Source organism: Chelonia mydas, chromosome 4 (assembly GCF_015237465.2).
Source record: "Chelonia mydas isolate rCheMyd1 chromosome 4, rCheMyd1.pri.v2, whole genome shotgun sequence".
In the NCBI taxonomy this organism is placed as follows: domain Eukaryota; kingdom Metazoa; phylum Chordata; order Testudines; family Cheloniidae; genus Chelonia; species Chelonia mydas.
Window position 1 is genome coordinate 57,818,039 of NC_057852.1, and position 14,806 is coordinate 57,832,844.

General features: G+C 41.6%; 1 protein-coding gene across 4 annotated transcripts in view; it reads right to left on the reverse strand.

Annotated features, from left to right (window-relative positions):
- Positions 1–14,806, reverse strand: part of IQCM (IQ motif containing M) — a 156,327-nt gene that overhangs the window by 99,318 nt on the left and 42,203 nt on the right. For all 4 annotated transcript variants that reach the window (XM_043545797.1, XM_043545796.1, XM_043545798.1 and 1 more), the window contains one exon: positions 631–734. In XM_043545797.1, the coding sequence (XP_043401732.1) occupies positions 631–734 (104 nt within the window). The remainder of the gene's footprint in view (positions 1–630; positions 735–14,806) is intronic.

A 14,806-nucleotide genomic window follows, 5' to 3' on the forward strand; every position in this document is an offset into this window, starting at 1 on the left:
CATTTCAGACTTTGCATCAGTTGTAACTGTACAGACTGGAGTAAACATCACCCTTTGGAGTGCTGCATGTTTTTCAGTATTTAATGTCTAAGCATTGTTTTTTAAAATCACTGAGACTTGAATTGTTACAGTCCTATTGCTACACTGCATTTCAGAGGGCTGGATCACTTTCTGCATTTTTTTTTTTAAGCCCAGTAGAGGAAGCCTCATATTGATGAAGAGTACAGTGTAAGATAAATTTGGCAAAACAAAATGATTGTGGTAACAAATGATGTGAATAACAAACTGGAAATAGATCTAATTCCTTCTCTCAAAGAAAGTTTGGATTGTCTAGAAAAAGGGATTTAAACATGTGATGATAGCATGTATTAGCTAACACACGCTAATTAACATGCTTTAAATGTCTAGTGTAGAAAGACCTTTAACACATGCGACACTGGTCAAGTTTAAGCCTAGTCTCCCTGGATACATGGAAGCATTTGAAAGATTTTGGTGAAATTAGAAACATGACTAGTATAGCCTTCTAATGAGAAGCCTCAAAAGAAAAACACCATTAAGTGTACATATTTCTCATGCAATATTGTATTAGAAGTGATTCTTCATTTATCAGCTGAGAGCAGTTTTACATACCTCCTTGTCCGATTCTTTTATTATTGGCCTCTTTTGCTTCGCTTGTTTTTGCGCATTTAAAGGTTTCTGTGATACCTCCCCTCTCCAGTCCTGGTATGCTTTGCCTATAGAAAGATCAATACAGTTTAGAATAATACATTATTTACCCAGATTAAGTGTCCACTAATCCTACTGGGCCAAATACAGCCCTCATATTAGTAGGTGCAACTCCCAAAGATATCAATGGGAATGGCACCCACTTACTACAGGATCAATCTTGTAAGCGGGAACTACTTCCACAGCAAACTTCAGATAATTCTCACCCTGCCTGGGATCTGGTTGAATGACAACAAAAGTAGTAAAATCTCAAACATTGTTCCTCATGGGATCTGGTTTAATCCAGTCTCCCAAATAGTTTTCAGACAATTATAGAGGAAACTCCATTTCTGCAAGCCTTCTCCTCGGGCTTAGCTCAACATTATGCCACAAACTAGCAACAAAGATCCCCCCAATAGCCTCTTTCTCTCCAGGTGTTCTACAGGGAGATGCCCACAAGACGTTCTCCAAATATCGCATCAGACCAAGGAAAAGGAAACTCCCGTATATTCCTGCTTCCTTTTCCAAGCATGCATTACTGCAAGATTTATGGTTCTCATGTGTCCTGAAATTACCAGCCAGAATGCCTCTATACAGAGCAAAAACCAGAAATGGGGCTGAGGTGGGCCTGGAATCCATTATAGAATGTCAGCTTGCTCTGTGATACATCTATGTGTCTGTCTAGATCAACACAGGGTATGTCTATATTGCAGCGGGAAGTGTGCCTCCCAGCCTGGGTAGACAGACTCGCAAGAGCTAGGCTCTAGCTAGCATGCTAAAAATAACAGTGCAGACACTGCTGCATGGACTAGCTACCCAAGTACAAATCTGTCTGACCACCTTAGGGGCTTGCACATGCCAAATGTCCACAGTGCTATTTTCAGCATGCTAGCTTGAGCAGTGTATGTCTACCCAGGCTGGGAGGCACGCTGCCAGCTCCAGTGTACATACCCCGGAGCCTTGTGCCAGATCTCTATTTAGTTCATAATCTAGTATAATCGTATACTATATTTAAAATGTCCTGACAAGTAATTATTTTTATAAACATACTCTTCTGTCTTAAAAACAAAAGAAAGGCTATGCATCAACTTGTGTTGAGTTACATATAATATGATTTTTTCCACTACTCTATGTCGGCTCTGAACAAACCTTTACCTGTCAGTTTTACCTGCCTTTTTTTAAGATGTTATCAGCCTCCACAGTTTTGAAAGTAGCAGAGTTTTGATTACATAACCAGGGCATCATTTGCTATGGGGCAGGGGTGGCAGTGGTCCTTGCAGACCTTGGTTTGTATTCCCAAATTTTAATAGCTCTTAGGCAGCTGGCACTGTGGTGTCTCCTCCAGGCCCGTGGGGGCAGTTCTGGGGCAGACCAGGCCAGGCCAGGCCAGGGCTCCTAATCACCACATTTCTGCATCTTCCCTTCCCCCGTTTGCTGGACAGGAAGTAGCAGATGAAGCCTGGGCCAGAGCTGAGCATGAAACAAGGTAGGCCCCAAACCCAGCTCGAGGCTGGCCTTTGGTGAGACTCAGCCCACTGCCCCAGCACAGTGCCCATCCCTATTCCCAGGACAGGACTGGGACACCACCTTTCTGTCCTCTCTGGGATTAGACCAGCCTGCTAAACCGCCCTGAGCAACTGCAGCCTTAGCAGGAAGGTGTAAGCGGGGATGCTGACACAACTTTGCCCACAACAAAATTTTTCTGAAATGATGCCCCTGTTAACTTAAAGCTTAATTCAGTGAAAACTACTATACATTTACTCTAGATCATAAGTCCATCACAAATCTACTTAGGTGACTCCCTAAACTACTGGGCTAAAAACAATGCGGGGGTTAGGGAGGGGGCACCATTACCACCACCTCAGTTTTTCCTTGAAAAAGGACTGACCTGGCTTAGGCACACAATTCCAGGAGAGGTTTCACAGCTGTGAATCGCATGTGAAGACAGGCATCTCTTTCTGAGACAGACTTAGATGCACAAGTCCTTCTGAGACGTGGGGCATAAGCCACGACCCTCTCCTTAGCATTTCCTACTTCCTAGTTTAGGTGATTCCCAACTTGTTTCATTCACAAAAGAGATGCTGAATGCAGGTTAAGTTGAACAAGTGGAAATGTATTAAGCCCATTGGACTGCTCTGTTCATGTGGCTAAGAAGCTTCCAGCCTAACTCACCAGTGTTCCCCATTACCCTGGTGTCCCATCAATAATAGTCCTTCCAGGGAACACTGGCCTTCTGATTCCAGTTCCATTTATCAGGATTCATCTTTCCTATTTGATAAACATTTTAATATAAACATTAAAACAAATAATTGACACCCAAACCCTCATCCCCTGTCCCCTCCAGTGGAGGATGCTAGCATTTAGCCAATTTGGAGTCTCATGTTTATCACAGACTCACCTGGTTACATAGTCTTTGAGATAGTTTGGGGTTTGTGGTCTGATTGCACTATTACTGGGTGGCCATAGATGTAGTGATGGAATCACTTGTTAGGATATAGATATTCAGGTCTGTCTGTAAAGGCCTATACTCTAAGAATTTAGATGTATTCTTATCACTTGGCTAGTTCTAGAGGTATAAAAGAAAGAATCAAAATCACTGTCTGCCGGTGTAAGGGCCTTTTCTTATTGTGACAGTCTGAGGCCCTGTTCTTAGGCTAAGGCCTTTGGCTAAGCAACAGAGGCAGCCATAAGCTGGGAAGCGAACGGTCACATCTTCACATTCCAAACTAGTCACATTGAAATAAGGTGCATTTGGGCTGTTAGGAATACAATCCTGTCCTGATAATGCCTATCACCTCCAGAGAAAGGGAAGTGCCTAGAAAATGTAAAAGGAAACAGCATCCTGTCTGGCAAGAACTCACTTATCAGTACTGGGATGTGAAATCCTCACTTCTGTATTGTTTTGTCATTATAGTTCCCACTTTGCTATTGTTTGTCTGTATAATCTCTGTCTGGTTCTGTGATTGTTCCTGTCTGCTGTATAATTAATTTTGCTGGGTGTAAACTAATTAAGGTGGTGGGATATAATTGGTTACATAATCATGTTACAATATGTTAGGATTGGTTAGTTAAATTTCAGGAAAATGATTGGTTAAGGTATAGCTAAGCAGAACTCAAGTTTTACTATATAATCTGTAGTCAATGAGGAAGTGAGGGGGCATGGGTGGGAGGGGATGGGTGTGTGGGTGGGGAGATGGGAACAGGGAATGGGGGTGCGGAAAATGGAATCATGTTTTGCTAAAGGGGGAAATGGGACCAGGGAATGGGGGTAAGGAAATTGGAATAATGTTTGACTAAGGGCAGGAATGGGAACAGGGACACAGGTGTAAGGCTCTGTGGTGTCAGAGCTGGGAAGGAGGATACTAAGGAAGGAAACTGGAATCATGCTTGCTGGAAGTTCACCCCAATAAACATCGAATTGTTTGCACCTTTGGACTTCGGGTATTGTTGCTCTCTGTTCATGCGAGAAGGACCAGGGAAGTAAGTGGGTGAAGGAATAAGCCCCCTAACATCACTCTACTCCAAAAACCACAACCAGAAGCTCTCTCTCTATTGGGGTGTAACCTTGTTCAGTTTCTGACATGGTTCTGCTGGCATAAGTGACCAGCTGCTCCTGCAAAAGAGCTAAACCAATTCTTTCTCAAATTAATCATGCTGGAGTGTCAGTGGCTCTCCTGGATGGTAGTACTTCAGGACGAGGGCATCTGTTATTGTTTGTTTAAGCCTGTCAAATACTTGAAGTTGGGGACCTGTCTAGTCACACTCAAGATCCTGCCTTCTGAGCTGACTATAGGTTTCGCCAATGCAGCCAAGTGCAGACAGAAGTCTGACAGAAAATGTATCATTCTTATGAAGCAATGTGCCCCTTTCACATCCATTGGAGCTGGCAAGTTTCTGACTGCCTTGAACTTGTTTGGATCTGCTTTCTGTCTCTCTGCTGTGAACCAATGTCCAATGTATGTCACTTCATGCTGTTTGAATTGCATTTTTTGTGTATTGAGTTCAATGTTCTTGTCCCTGCATTGCTGTAGAAAAGCTTGTTTTCTTTCATGGTCCCATTGAGCTTCTGTATCATTGCTCCTTTCACCTGTAACAAGCATATCATCTACAATTATCTGCATCCCAGCACTCCTTCCAGAGCTTGGGAGAGTCTTCTCTGGAATTGGACTAATGCTCATTGGCATGCTCAGCCATCTGTAGTGAATAAATGGTGTTGCAAAGTTTGTCAGCATGCTGGACTCTTGATTCAGGCTTGTGTGCTAAAACCCGTTCCTCACATCATAGATCATGACAAGTCTGGCTTTGGAAAGTTCTGGCAAGATATCATCAAATTTTGGGCACTGGATACTGGAAATGGTTCAATGCACAATTCAATGGGTTTAGATATATGCAGATGTGTAATTGGCCTGATGGCTTCTTTACCACCATCATGCCGCTTACTCAGGCTGTGCTGGTTTCTACAGGTGCTATGATACCCCTGCTTTCCAGCTCCTTATATACTGGATTACATAGTGCCACTGTAATTTCCGACATAGTAAGAACACAGGTTCCTTTGTGGAGCCTACTTCCAGTTTCCGTTTTCCTTTGAGGCACCCCTCATCTTTGAAAACATCCCCATATGCTCTAAAATTGCCTCTGTTGTCCAGGAGACTTCCCTTTTTGCACTGTAGCTATAAAATTCTAATGCTGAACCCTGATCAGATCCAGGATTTGTATTGCTGTATTCCCTAAGAGGGTCTGTGGTGCTTACCATCCACCGGCAAAAAACTTCAGTTGGTCCCATATGTTGTTCTTCAGGAAAGTTATGAGGTCAGTTTCCTATGGCCTGCATTATTCTCTCATTGTGCATAATTAGAGTGCGCCTGCTCAATCTGTGTTCACGTCAAATTCAACCTGAGGAATCACACTGCAGAAGGCCCCACTCTCCAGCTGAAATCACACAGCACATTTCCCTATTAAAATTGTTGTATGCATGGAGGTTGGCATTGCCCCTTGTTGCTTGCCTGTCCCAACAGCCTGAACTTGATATGCTCTCAGACTCTAAGAGAAAGCCACAATGTCATTGCAGTTATTTGATGTGCTATCCTCCACTTGTACAAGTCTGACCAAATCTTCCTAGGACGTTTCTCTGCTCTTGCACACACTGTTAAATGGTTCACCTCACCACATTCTTGCAATGCTGTCCTAGTTGGGCCTCTTCTCTTTTATCCAGTCATGCTATCTCCCACAAAAAATGCATCTCATTATGGGTATGGAACCGTGGTCACCTGCTCTCCTTCTCACTGCATGTACTTTGCGGGGTATTGTGCCTCCTAGGGCTTTCATCCTTTCTCTTGAGGCTTCCACAGCATACCAATCTGTATAATGTAAGATCAACTTCCTAGAGCAACCAGTCCCAAGATGGTGATCCCAAGTGCTGGAGACTATCCTGTCCTGAATCCGGGACTCTGGGAGGTCCCCAAAATTGCATGTAGCAGCCAGTGTGTATAAGGCAGTAACATAAAGGTTATCCCTTCCCTTTCGGAAAGGTCTCTTGTGAATAACTTGTGTCGCTCCACAGTTGCATTCTGATTAGAGGAGCAATACCTCCCCGGGGCTCCAATGGCTACTATAAGGATTGAGGCAATGGTGAACAGCAGCCTTCTCTGCTTTGTCCCCCAAATAGATAAAATAATAGTTTTACTTTCCTGACGTTGATCCCTCCTGCCTGGCCAGGTCTGCATACAGTTCAAACATCTCCTTCCACTGGGTCCATCACCGGGTTAAGTTTAGATCTGCAAAATTCAGGGCTTCAGGGGCTTCACACTGATTATCATGACTCATGCTGCCAGCTGCTGCACTTCAGAGAACTCACAGCTCAGATGCTATCACCATGTTTCATTCACAATGAGTGAAGCTGAATGCAAGTTAAGTTGAATAAGTGGAAATTTATGTCCTTTGGACGGCTCTGTCCATGTAGCTGAGTTGCTTCCAGCCTAATTCTCCAGTGTTCCCTGTTATCCTGGGGTCCCATCAATAACAGGTCACTCCAGGGAATATGGGTCCTCTGACTCCAGTGCTACTGATCATGATACACCTCTCAGCATGCTGGCTTCTGTGAATCCCATTCTTCTGTGCCTAACTCTCCCCATGGATTTATGGGGAGCCTGGTCACCTAACTCAAGGCTGTGAATTTCACTTAGCAGTAGGACACTTAAAAGTTAGGCACTGCCACACTAATGTAGCAATGCCTAAGTCCCCCTTGTGAATTCCTCCCTATCCCTCCCTTCCCACCTTTTTAGCCACTTCTTACAAACAAACATCTGGCCCTTTTATTTCCCATTCTCCACCTTGGTAGGAAGATATCTTTATCTTGCCCTTTACCATAAACAAGCTTTCAGTGAGGCCAGTCAGGAGTTGTTTCATTGACTTCTACTTAAAAACCAAACAAAGAAGAAATTAAGAGCTAGCAAGGTTGATGCTGAAATCCTGTGGAAGCTATAAAAAGATGGGGAAAAGTAATTTTTATAATCATGATTCTCAGCAGCACTCTCATCCCTAATGACCATTTAATTCAAAAGTTGTGTTATCTTTTTATAAACTCTCAACTGTTTAATACCTTTTTTAATTGGACATTCAGTTTTAATCTTCAGGTACTTACAAACAATTAATAGCTGAAAGATAGAATTAGCACTTCATACTTTGATTATCAGGGTAATTAAAAAAAGGAGGAGGATCCTAGTTGTCAATTTAAATCCTAATTGTTTGAATAATTAACTGTTGGAGGGTTGATCTGAACTGTTAGATTTCATCTGTTATATCAATTTAAAATTGCAGAAGCTAACTAAACAGGTAAAAACACTGGATCAGATTGTTATTTCCACTGAATCCCCTTTGCACCATTCTGGCCATGTAAAGGGGCCTTAGCGTGAGCATGAATGTAATTATGCCCACTTTAAGGCCTTTTACACTGACAGAAATGGTGTAAATAGGCTCCAGTGTAAATAAGAATCAGGCTTATTAGGAGAACCTGCCTATGTGATTGCACTGTCCGTATTTTTAGGTTTATAATTAAAAAAAAAGCCACCAACACTTAAATAAGTTTTACACCAACATTCCTGTATTTGTCAGGTGACCAAGGGATTCAGTAATAATCAAATATGTCCCATGGGACAGGGGGCTGTTATATTGTTACAAACAGTGCCAAACTCAGATGCTGTGCAGCGAAGAATACATAAGTTGCTCTAATTTACAAGGCTATGATGTCATTGACAGTTCTCTGTTGAGATAAGGTGCAAGAGCATTTAGGGTATCATAAGAAATCCTAGTTACTATTATGTACTGGTTTTAAAAGATATCTTAACAGACTATGTTAATATGATGTGGCTTTCTTCTTTTTTAAAAAATGTGTTTCATCTCAGGGAGGAACAGGACTCTTGTATCTCAAGCACTGGGCCCATGCTCAGGAGATTTGGGTTAAATTCTGGTTCTGCCACAGATCTCCTGTGTGACCTTAAGCAGATCAGTGAGGCCCAGATTTTTAAAGGTATGTTTAGGTGTTGCAGCATTCATCGTTACAATGCCTAACTGATTTAGGTACCTAATTTTTCAGTAGGACACATCTCAATCTTCCCTGCCTGTTTTAGCTGCCCACATACATAAAGCACTGGTAGAAATAAAGGCATGAGCTGACCCCCTTATTTAGCCTCCCCCTTTTAAGAACAGCAGCTCAGGTACTGTTTCTAAGATTGCCGTTATTGTTAGTGATATGTTTCCAGTGCCTAATGGCCAACTTAATGTGAAATGGTTCATACTACAGATACAGCCACTCAATCAGTACTAATTGTACCTTTGTTGTCAGCCTCAGCAGAGCGCCCACATACTCAGTGGGTATGTGGAATATATCCCCTCTCCCAGAGATGGTCCCTGCAGAGCAAGGTTGAGCGATACTGACAGTTGAATGAGTGTATCCACTTTAAGGCTATTCTAAAATATTGCCACTTAGTTTGGAAGTGGAATAGATTCTGCATTTCTTTTAATTAAAGAATTTATGAAACATCCTCAAACAGACCAACCAGACTTAAATTTTTAGCTACTACTTTAGTGTCCAAGTGAAATCCTCATTTTGTTTACTTAGTAGAAATGTACCAGACAGACTACAAACAGAGAAGAACAAAGCCTCAGAAAATGCATTTACAAAGGTTTGCTTTTCAGGATTGATATTACAAGTAATTAGCGTGACATTTAATAAATGACATTTCTAAGAACTGCTAAAGCTAACTTAACAGGCAAATAAAACAGCCTTGTTTTGTTTTTAAAAAGCTATTTGCATTGTAGCACATTTTATACAAAGTGTTTTTGCCAACGCATGTTTAAAACATTTACATGCATGAAATAAACATCCTTTGTATACATCCAGCTTACTATTACAATGTTCTCAACTTAGCACAAACCCTGATTAAATGAATTGTGATAAAAAAGGAAATATATTTCCATATCCCAATTCAGTCAGTATATACTGTAACTGAATGGACTCGTTCTATAGTTAAAATAGATTAATCCTTGCTTAATGTAATGCAGTTTTTCTAAACATAATTCAAGCAGTAAACAATTCAGTCTCCACTTTAGTTTTTCTTTGAATAAAGAAGAGTGAGATATGGTATAATCACATTTTGTACAACTTTCTCTAATCCTCAATATCCAGTTAGGATAGTAGGAAATCATGGTAGCTGCTTTGAACAATCTGGATTTATCCTTGAGCCCTGCTACCCAGTGCTGAAGATACATTAGTTTATATAAACCGTATTTTAGTGCCTTAAAAAAACAAAGCGATCCAGGATATTAATTAGAAATTTGGTTGTCTTTGCCGATCTAAAAGTTTCACCATGTTAAGGAGAAAGTTAAGTGTCCTACCTACATCATGGATTCATCAGCGTTGTTTTAGTACTTAAGAAATCTTGAAGCCTCTTCACTAGCCTAACAAATTTCACTGTCAGTTGCCTCACTCTGTTGTTTAGCTAGCATAATTAAAATTGACAGCACAGGAGAGAGGGCGGAGCGGTCAATCTGGACTTCTGCATACAAACTGAGCTCCCACAAAATGGCCTTATAAACGAATTTTTGGCAGGAAGTGCATGATTTGGGAGACAGAGGGTGAAATGCTGGGCCCATTGTAATCAATGGCAAAACTCCAACTGACTTCAATGGGGCCAGGATTTCACTCAATCTCTCTGCTATGGAATTGTGGCTAAACGGCATGGCTCCACCTATAGTAAAGTATACAAACTTATAAAAGCTAAGGGAAAGGAACTGTGAAATAGCTGAATAACAGAGGTAAGAGATAGTAAATAATATTAGAGTGAGTGTCCTTGATGCAGGAATAAAATAGGATATTTAAAGCTATTTGTAAAGTTGGTTAAAAAACAACAGCTTTTATGACATTAAAAAAGGAAATTTTTATTCCAAAGGTTTAAAAAGGGAATATTTTATCTGAAATTTATCATAAAAAGAATTATTGAAAAATTTCATTTAGAAAATTTTCAGGAGGGGAGGCTTCCTCCTCTTCCCCCCGCCCTTTTATTAATTTTGCAACCCACCTCCCACCCCCCCCCCAGAAAAAAGAGGTGGTAGGGAAAGGAAATAGAAAATGAAAAATAAAACTTCACTGTCAGATTTTGTCAAAAATAAAATGGAAAATTTTGGAAAAAAAACTAGAATTTCTCATGAAAATTTCCATTTCCTGTAAAAGGCCATTTTTCAAATTTTTTTTTCAATTTTGACCAACTTTACTATTTTGGCATAGCATGGGAACTAGGGATTGTGGGGGTGCTGCAGCACCCCCAGGTTTTACGCAGGTCTCCACTCCGGCCCCACATGCATGGTCCTGGCTGCCGGCCCTGTGCCCAGGCTCTGCTCCTGACCCCGCCCCCACCTGTTGCTCCAGCCTCAGCCCCCTTACTTCTCTCCAGGTCCCCCCTTCCCGGAGACACAGTCCCGCTCCTGGCCCCAATTGGGGTGGGGGGGCAGACAGGGGTAAGGAGGCTGGCTTTCAGGACCTCCACTATTAAAAATGTTCCAGCACTACTGTATTTGGGCCACATTTTTGAAGATTTAGAAATATCCACTAAGATTGGTAGAGCATACATAGAGCCTTCCATTGCCCATCACTGCACAATTACTGTATGGAAATGAAGATTATGACAGTAACTAGGATTGAACCTCACTGAAGTAACATTAGAACTGCAAAATCCTACAGAGGCAGGAACAGTGGCAAAAATATCAGCAGCTTTTATGTACCAGGCTGCTTCTAGGGCTATCACCTGTGGAGTTGGACCAGTGTGGGAGCAATCATGGGAGATTTCCCTAAAAGTCTTCAGTACAAAGATCTTAGATTTCCACACACCCTCCATAGGGCTTTCTCCATCTCTCCCTCTTTTATGGGTCTTTCTTTTCTTTCCCTTTTCTCTTAGGGTCTCAACCCAAGGTTTTTCTTACCACAGAGCTCTCCCTTTCCCTCTCCCCACCTCTTCCTGCTTACCCCAAGTCTCACTTCCCATCCATCCTCAGGGTGTCTCTTTCTTGCACTGGTGTGTCTAGCTCACTCTGATCCCAACCTTCATGCTCAAGTAAACTCAGACAAAAGGGAACCCATTCCTAACTCCCCAATCAGGCCCTATTCCATGGATGTCCTTTGCCTTGATCATATAAGTCTTTCCATGATTTAAAGTACTCAGTCTGACCCCTAGACGCACATGGACAAGTTCCATAATAGTGAAAATGCAAAGAAAAGGTGGGGAAAGAGTCCTGTATACATATAAATGCATCATGCTCCCTTAGAAAAAGCCCTTTGAACTGCAGACTCTTCCCTTCCCCTACTCTTGTCACCATGGGTTATTTTTTAAGTGTGTTTTCACAGCAGTTCTTCACTGAAGTGAGCAGTGCTACTTTGGGACCTTGGTACTTGTGCAGTAATTACTATTCTTCAGTTCGATATTTAATAGGCCAGTGAGAGTACTACTAAAAATATAGCAGTGCTCATAAAGATTGTCTACTGGATCCTTGTAGAAATACATCTGAAGATGCCATCCCAAAACAAGCTCTCTTCATTTCAGTGGTGTTTTTTTGTTAAGGGCTGTTGCAAATGAGAAGAAAAAAAACAGGACAGAAAGAACAGGGGAAGGAATGAAACCTGTGGTTCAGAATGTCTCTGCCTTTGCTACAGCAGCAAAAGTCTGTTTTATCATATATGCAGAATGAGCTTATTTACTCAAATACTTCAGAAACTACGACCGATCTAAGGGCTCTAAACTACCCTTGATTTCATTGTCAACAGAATATTTAAATGCCACGAGCAATGTAGTGTGAATGTTTTTATTAAAGGTCAGATTCTTTTCCTGTCCGATGAGATGAGATCTTGCCGCCTCTTTCCTTTTTATGCTACAAGTAGTTCTTGTAAGTGCTCTGCTTATTTGTACCACTGTGTTTCTCTTTTACCCGCTGCATGACACAATTTCAGTCAGTACCCTCCTTTACAAAATGAAGCGACACTTTAGATCCTTTCCCCATGAACCAGCTCCATTAGATGAGTATTTTCATATTATCAAACAAGTGTGTTTGTATGATAGATCTATTTACATGAACTGTGGGGAATCCAGCAAGAAAAATAATCTTTTCTATCTGCTTCCTGTTATAAAGTGGAAATGAACCAGAAGCACAAAGCATAACACCCACAAATTGCATAAGATATCTTGAAAATGTAGTGGAACTAGTGCTAATTACCACAACACCACCATTTTATAAAACAACAAAGTGACTGAAAAGGAAACTACATTGGAAACTAAAGATGACAGCATATCTTCATCTAATACTATTCCCTTCCCTTTGAAAAATTGGTCATATCCTTAATACACAAAATCAAGAGGTCTGAAGTCTATTGCTAGATCTGCCACAATTCCAAAAAGCAAGACACTTATTCTCCCTATGCCTCAGTCTTCACATCTATAAAAGGAACTGATGATACATACCTACCTCATTAATTTATATCAAATTATTTGAGACCTTCAGATGTTAGGTACTAGAGAAGTACAGATATTACTGTGATTAGTAGTTAAAATTTATCTCCCTACTGCAGATCAGAATGCATAAAAATAATACATAAAAATGATAGGTTCTAAATTAGCTGTTACACAAAGAGATCTTGGAGTCTTCATGAATAGTTCTCTGAAAAACATCAGCTCAAATGTGCAGCATCAGTCAAAAAAAAAAAGCTAAAAGAATGTTAGCAATCATTAGGAAAAGGATAGATAAGGCAGAAAATATCAAAATGCCACTATATAAATCCATGGTACACCGACCCCTTGAATCCCACATGCAATTCTGGGTCACCCCATCGCAAAAACAATATACTGTATTAGAATTGGAAAACGTATAGAGAAGGGCAACAAAAATGATTAGGGGTATGGAACAGCATCCATATGAGAAGAGACTGGAACTGTTCAGCTTAGAAAAGAGATGACTAAGGGAGGGGATATGATAGAGGCAGATAAAATCATGAATGATGCAGAGAAAAAAAGCATTATTCACCCCTTCACATAACCCAAGAAGCAGGGGTCACCCAATGAAATTAACAGGTAAAGGTTAAAACAAACAAAAGGAAGTACTTCTTTAATGAACAACTTGTTGTCGTGGGATGTTGTGAAGGCCAAAGGTAGAACTGGGTTCAAAAAAAGGAATAGATAAATTCATGGAGGATAGGTCCATCAATGGCTATTAGCTAAGATGGTCAGAGTTGCAAGCCCATGCTCTGATGTTCCTAAGCTGGGCCTCAGGGGAAGAGGTGGGGCAGTGGTGGGGCCTCGGAGAAAGAGGCAGGGGAAGGGGCCAGGGTGTTCTTTTTTCAGCAATTAGAAAGTTAGCAACCCTACCTAGGTATGAAATGAGCAGGGAAGAAAAATGGATTAGGGACAGAAAATCTTTTGCAAACACACACATGTTGGACTTGACTCACTGTAAGTTCTGTGCTATCAGAGGGACGTTAGCAGTGGAAAGTCCATGTGGAGGTTAGTTAGAGGGGAAAGCTGAACCAAGTTCAAGTCAATGCTTAGCTGCGACTCATCTTTGTTAATGAATAAGGATGAACCAAGTCAATGGGAACTTTCTGGCATTACTTCCCAATCAAATGTGTTTGACTTTTCATACATTTATCATTATTTCCTTTGGCTTGGATTGTTTTTGACTGATATAGGGCTATCTTTAACTCACCAGTTTGTCTAAGTAAAACATTTTGGGTTCAATCATCCTTGTGTTGGGAATATCCTTGAGCAGGAGTTAAGGGTCAGGAATTTTTCAAGGTTCTCCTCACAAGATTTCACCTTTGGAATAGGAGGAAGGGACAGAGACTTGTCCTCCAGCAAAACATGCCAGAAGACCAGCCCACAAATCCCACAGATCCTTGAAGACCCCAGGGGACATCCAACAGGCCCGGACCACCTTCAGGGATGCTCTGTGGCTCCCACTGGTTGTGTCCTAAAGAGTTCCTCCACGCCACCCATCCCAACCCCTCATCTCTGATAGCCGTGCTCCATTGGAGTTCTGACACCAGGCTTTCCCTAGCCAGTGACTGCTACCAGGTCCCCCCACTGCATTGAAGAGGGATTTCCACTAGGAAGGAAGTACCAAAGTCTGTAATATCTTTACTTCTCAAAAAGAGATTAAGAATATTATATACCACCCAGGCTCCTCCCACGAGTCTACTCCATCCCCATGCCTACTTACAGATCCCTTGACCTGCGGAACACCCCTTTTGGATTCTGAGGCAAGAGTGGAAATGCTGACAAGAATGGGTGGTCCATTCAAGCAGGAAGGTGGTAATCCACGTGTTGGTCATAGGAGCACATTCATAAGAACATAAGAACAGCCATACTGGGTTAGACTAAAGGTCCATCTAGCTGAGTATCCTGTCTTCCAACAGTGGCCAATGCCAGGTGCCCCAGAGGGAATGAACAGAACAGACAATCATCAAGTGATCCATCCCCTATCATCCATTCCCAGCTTCTGGCAAACAGAGGCTAGAGACACCCCTGCCCATCCTGGCTAATAGTCATTGATGGACCTATCCTCCCTG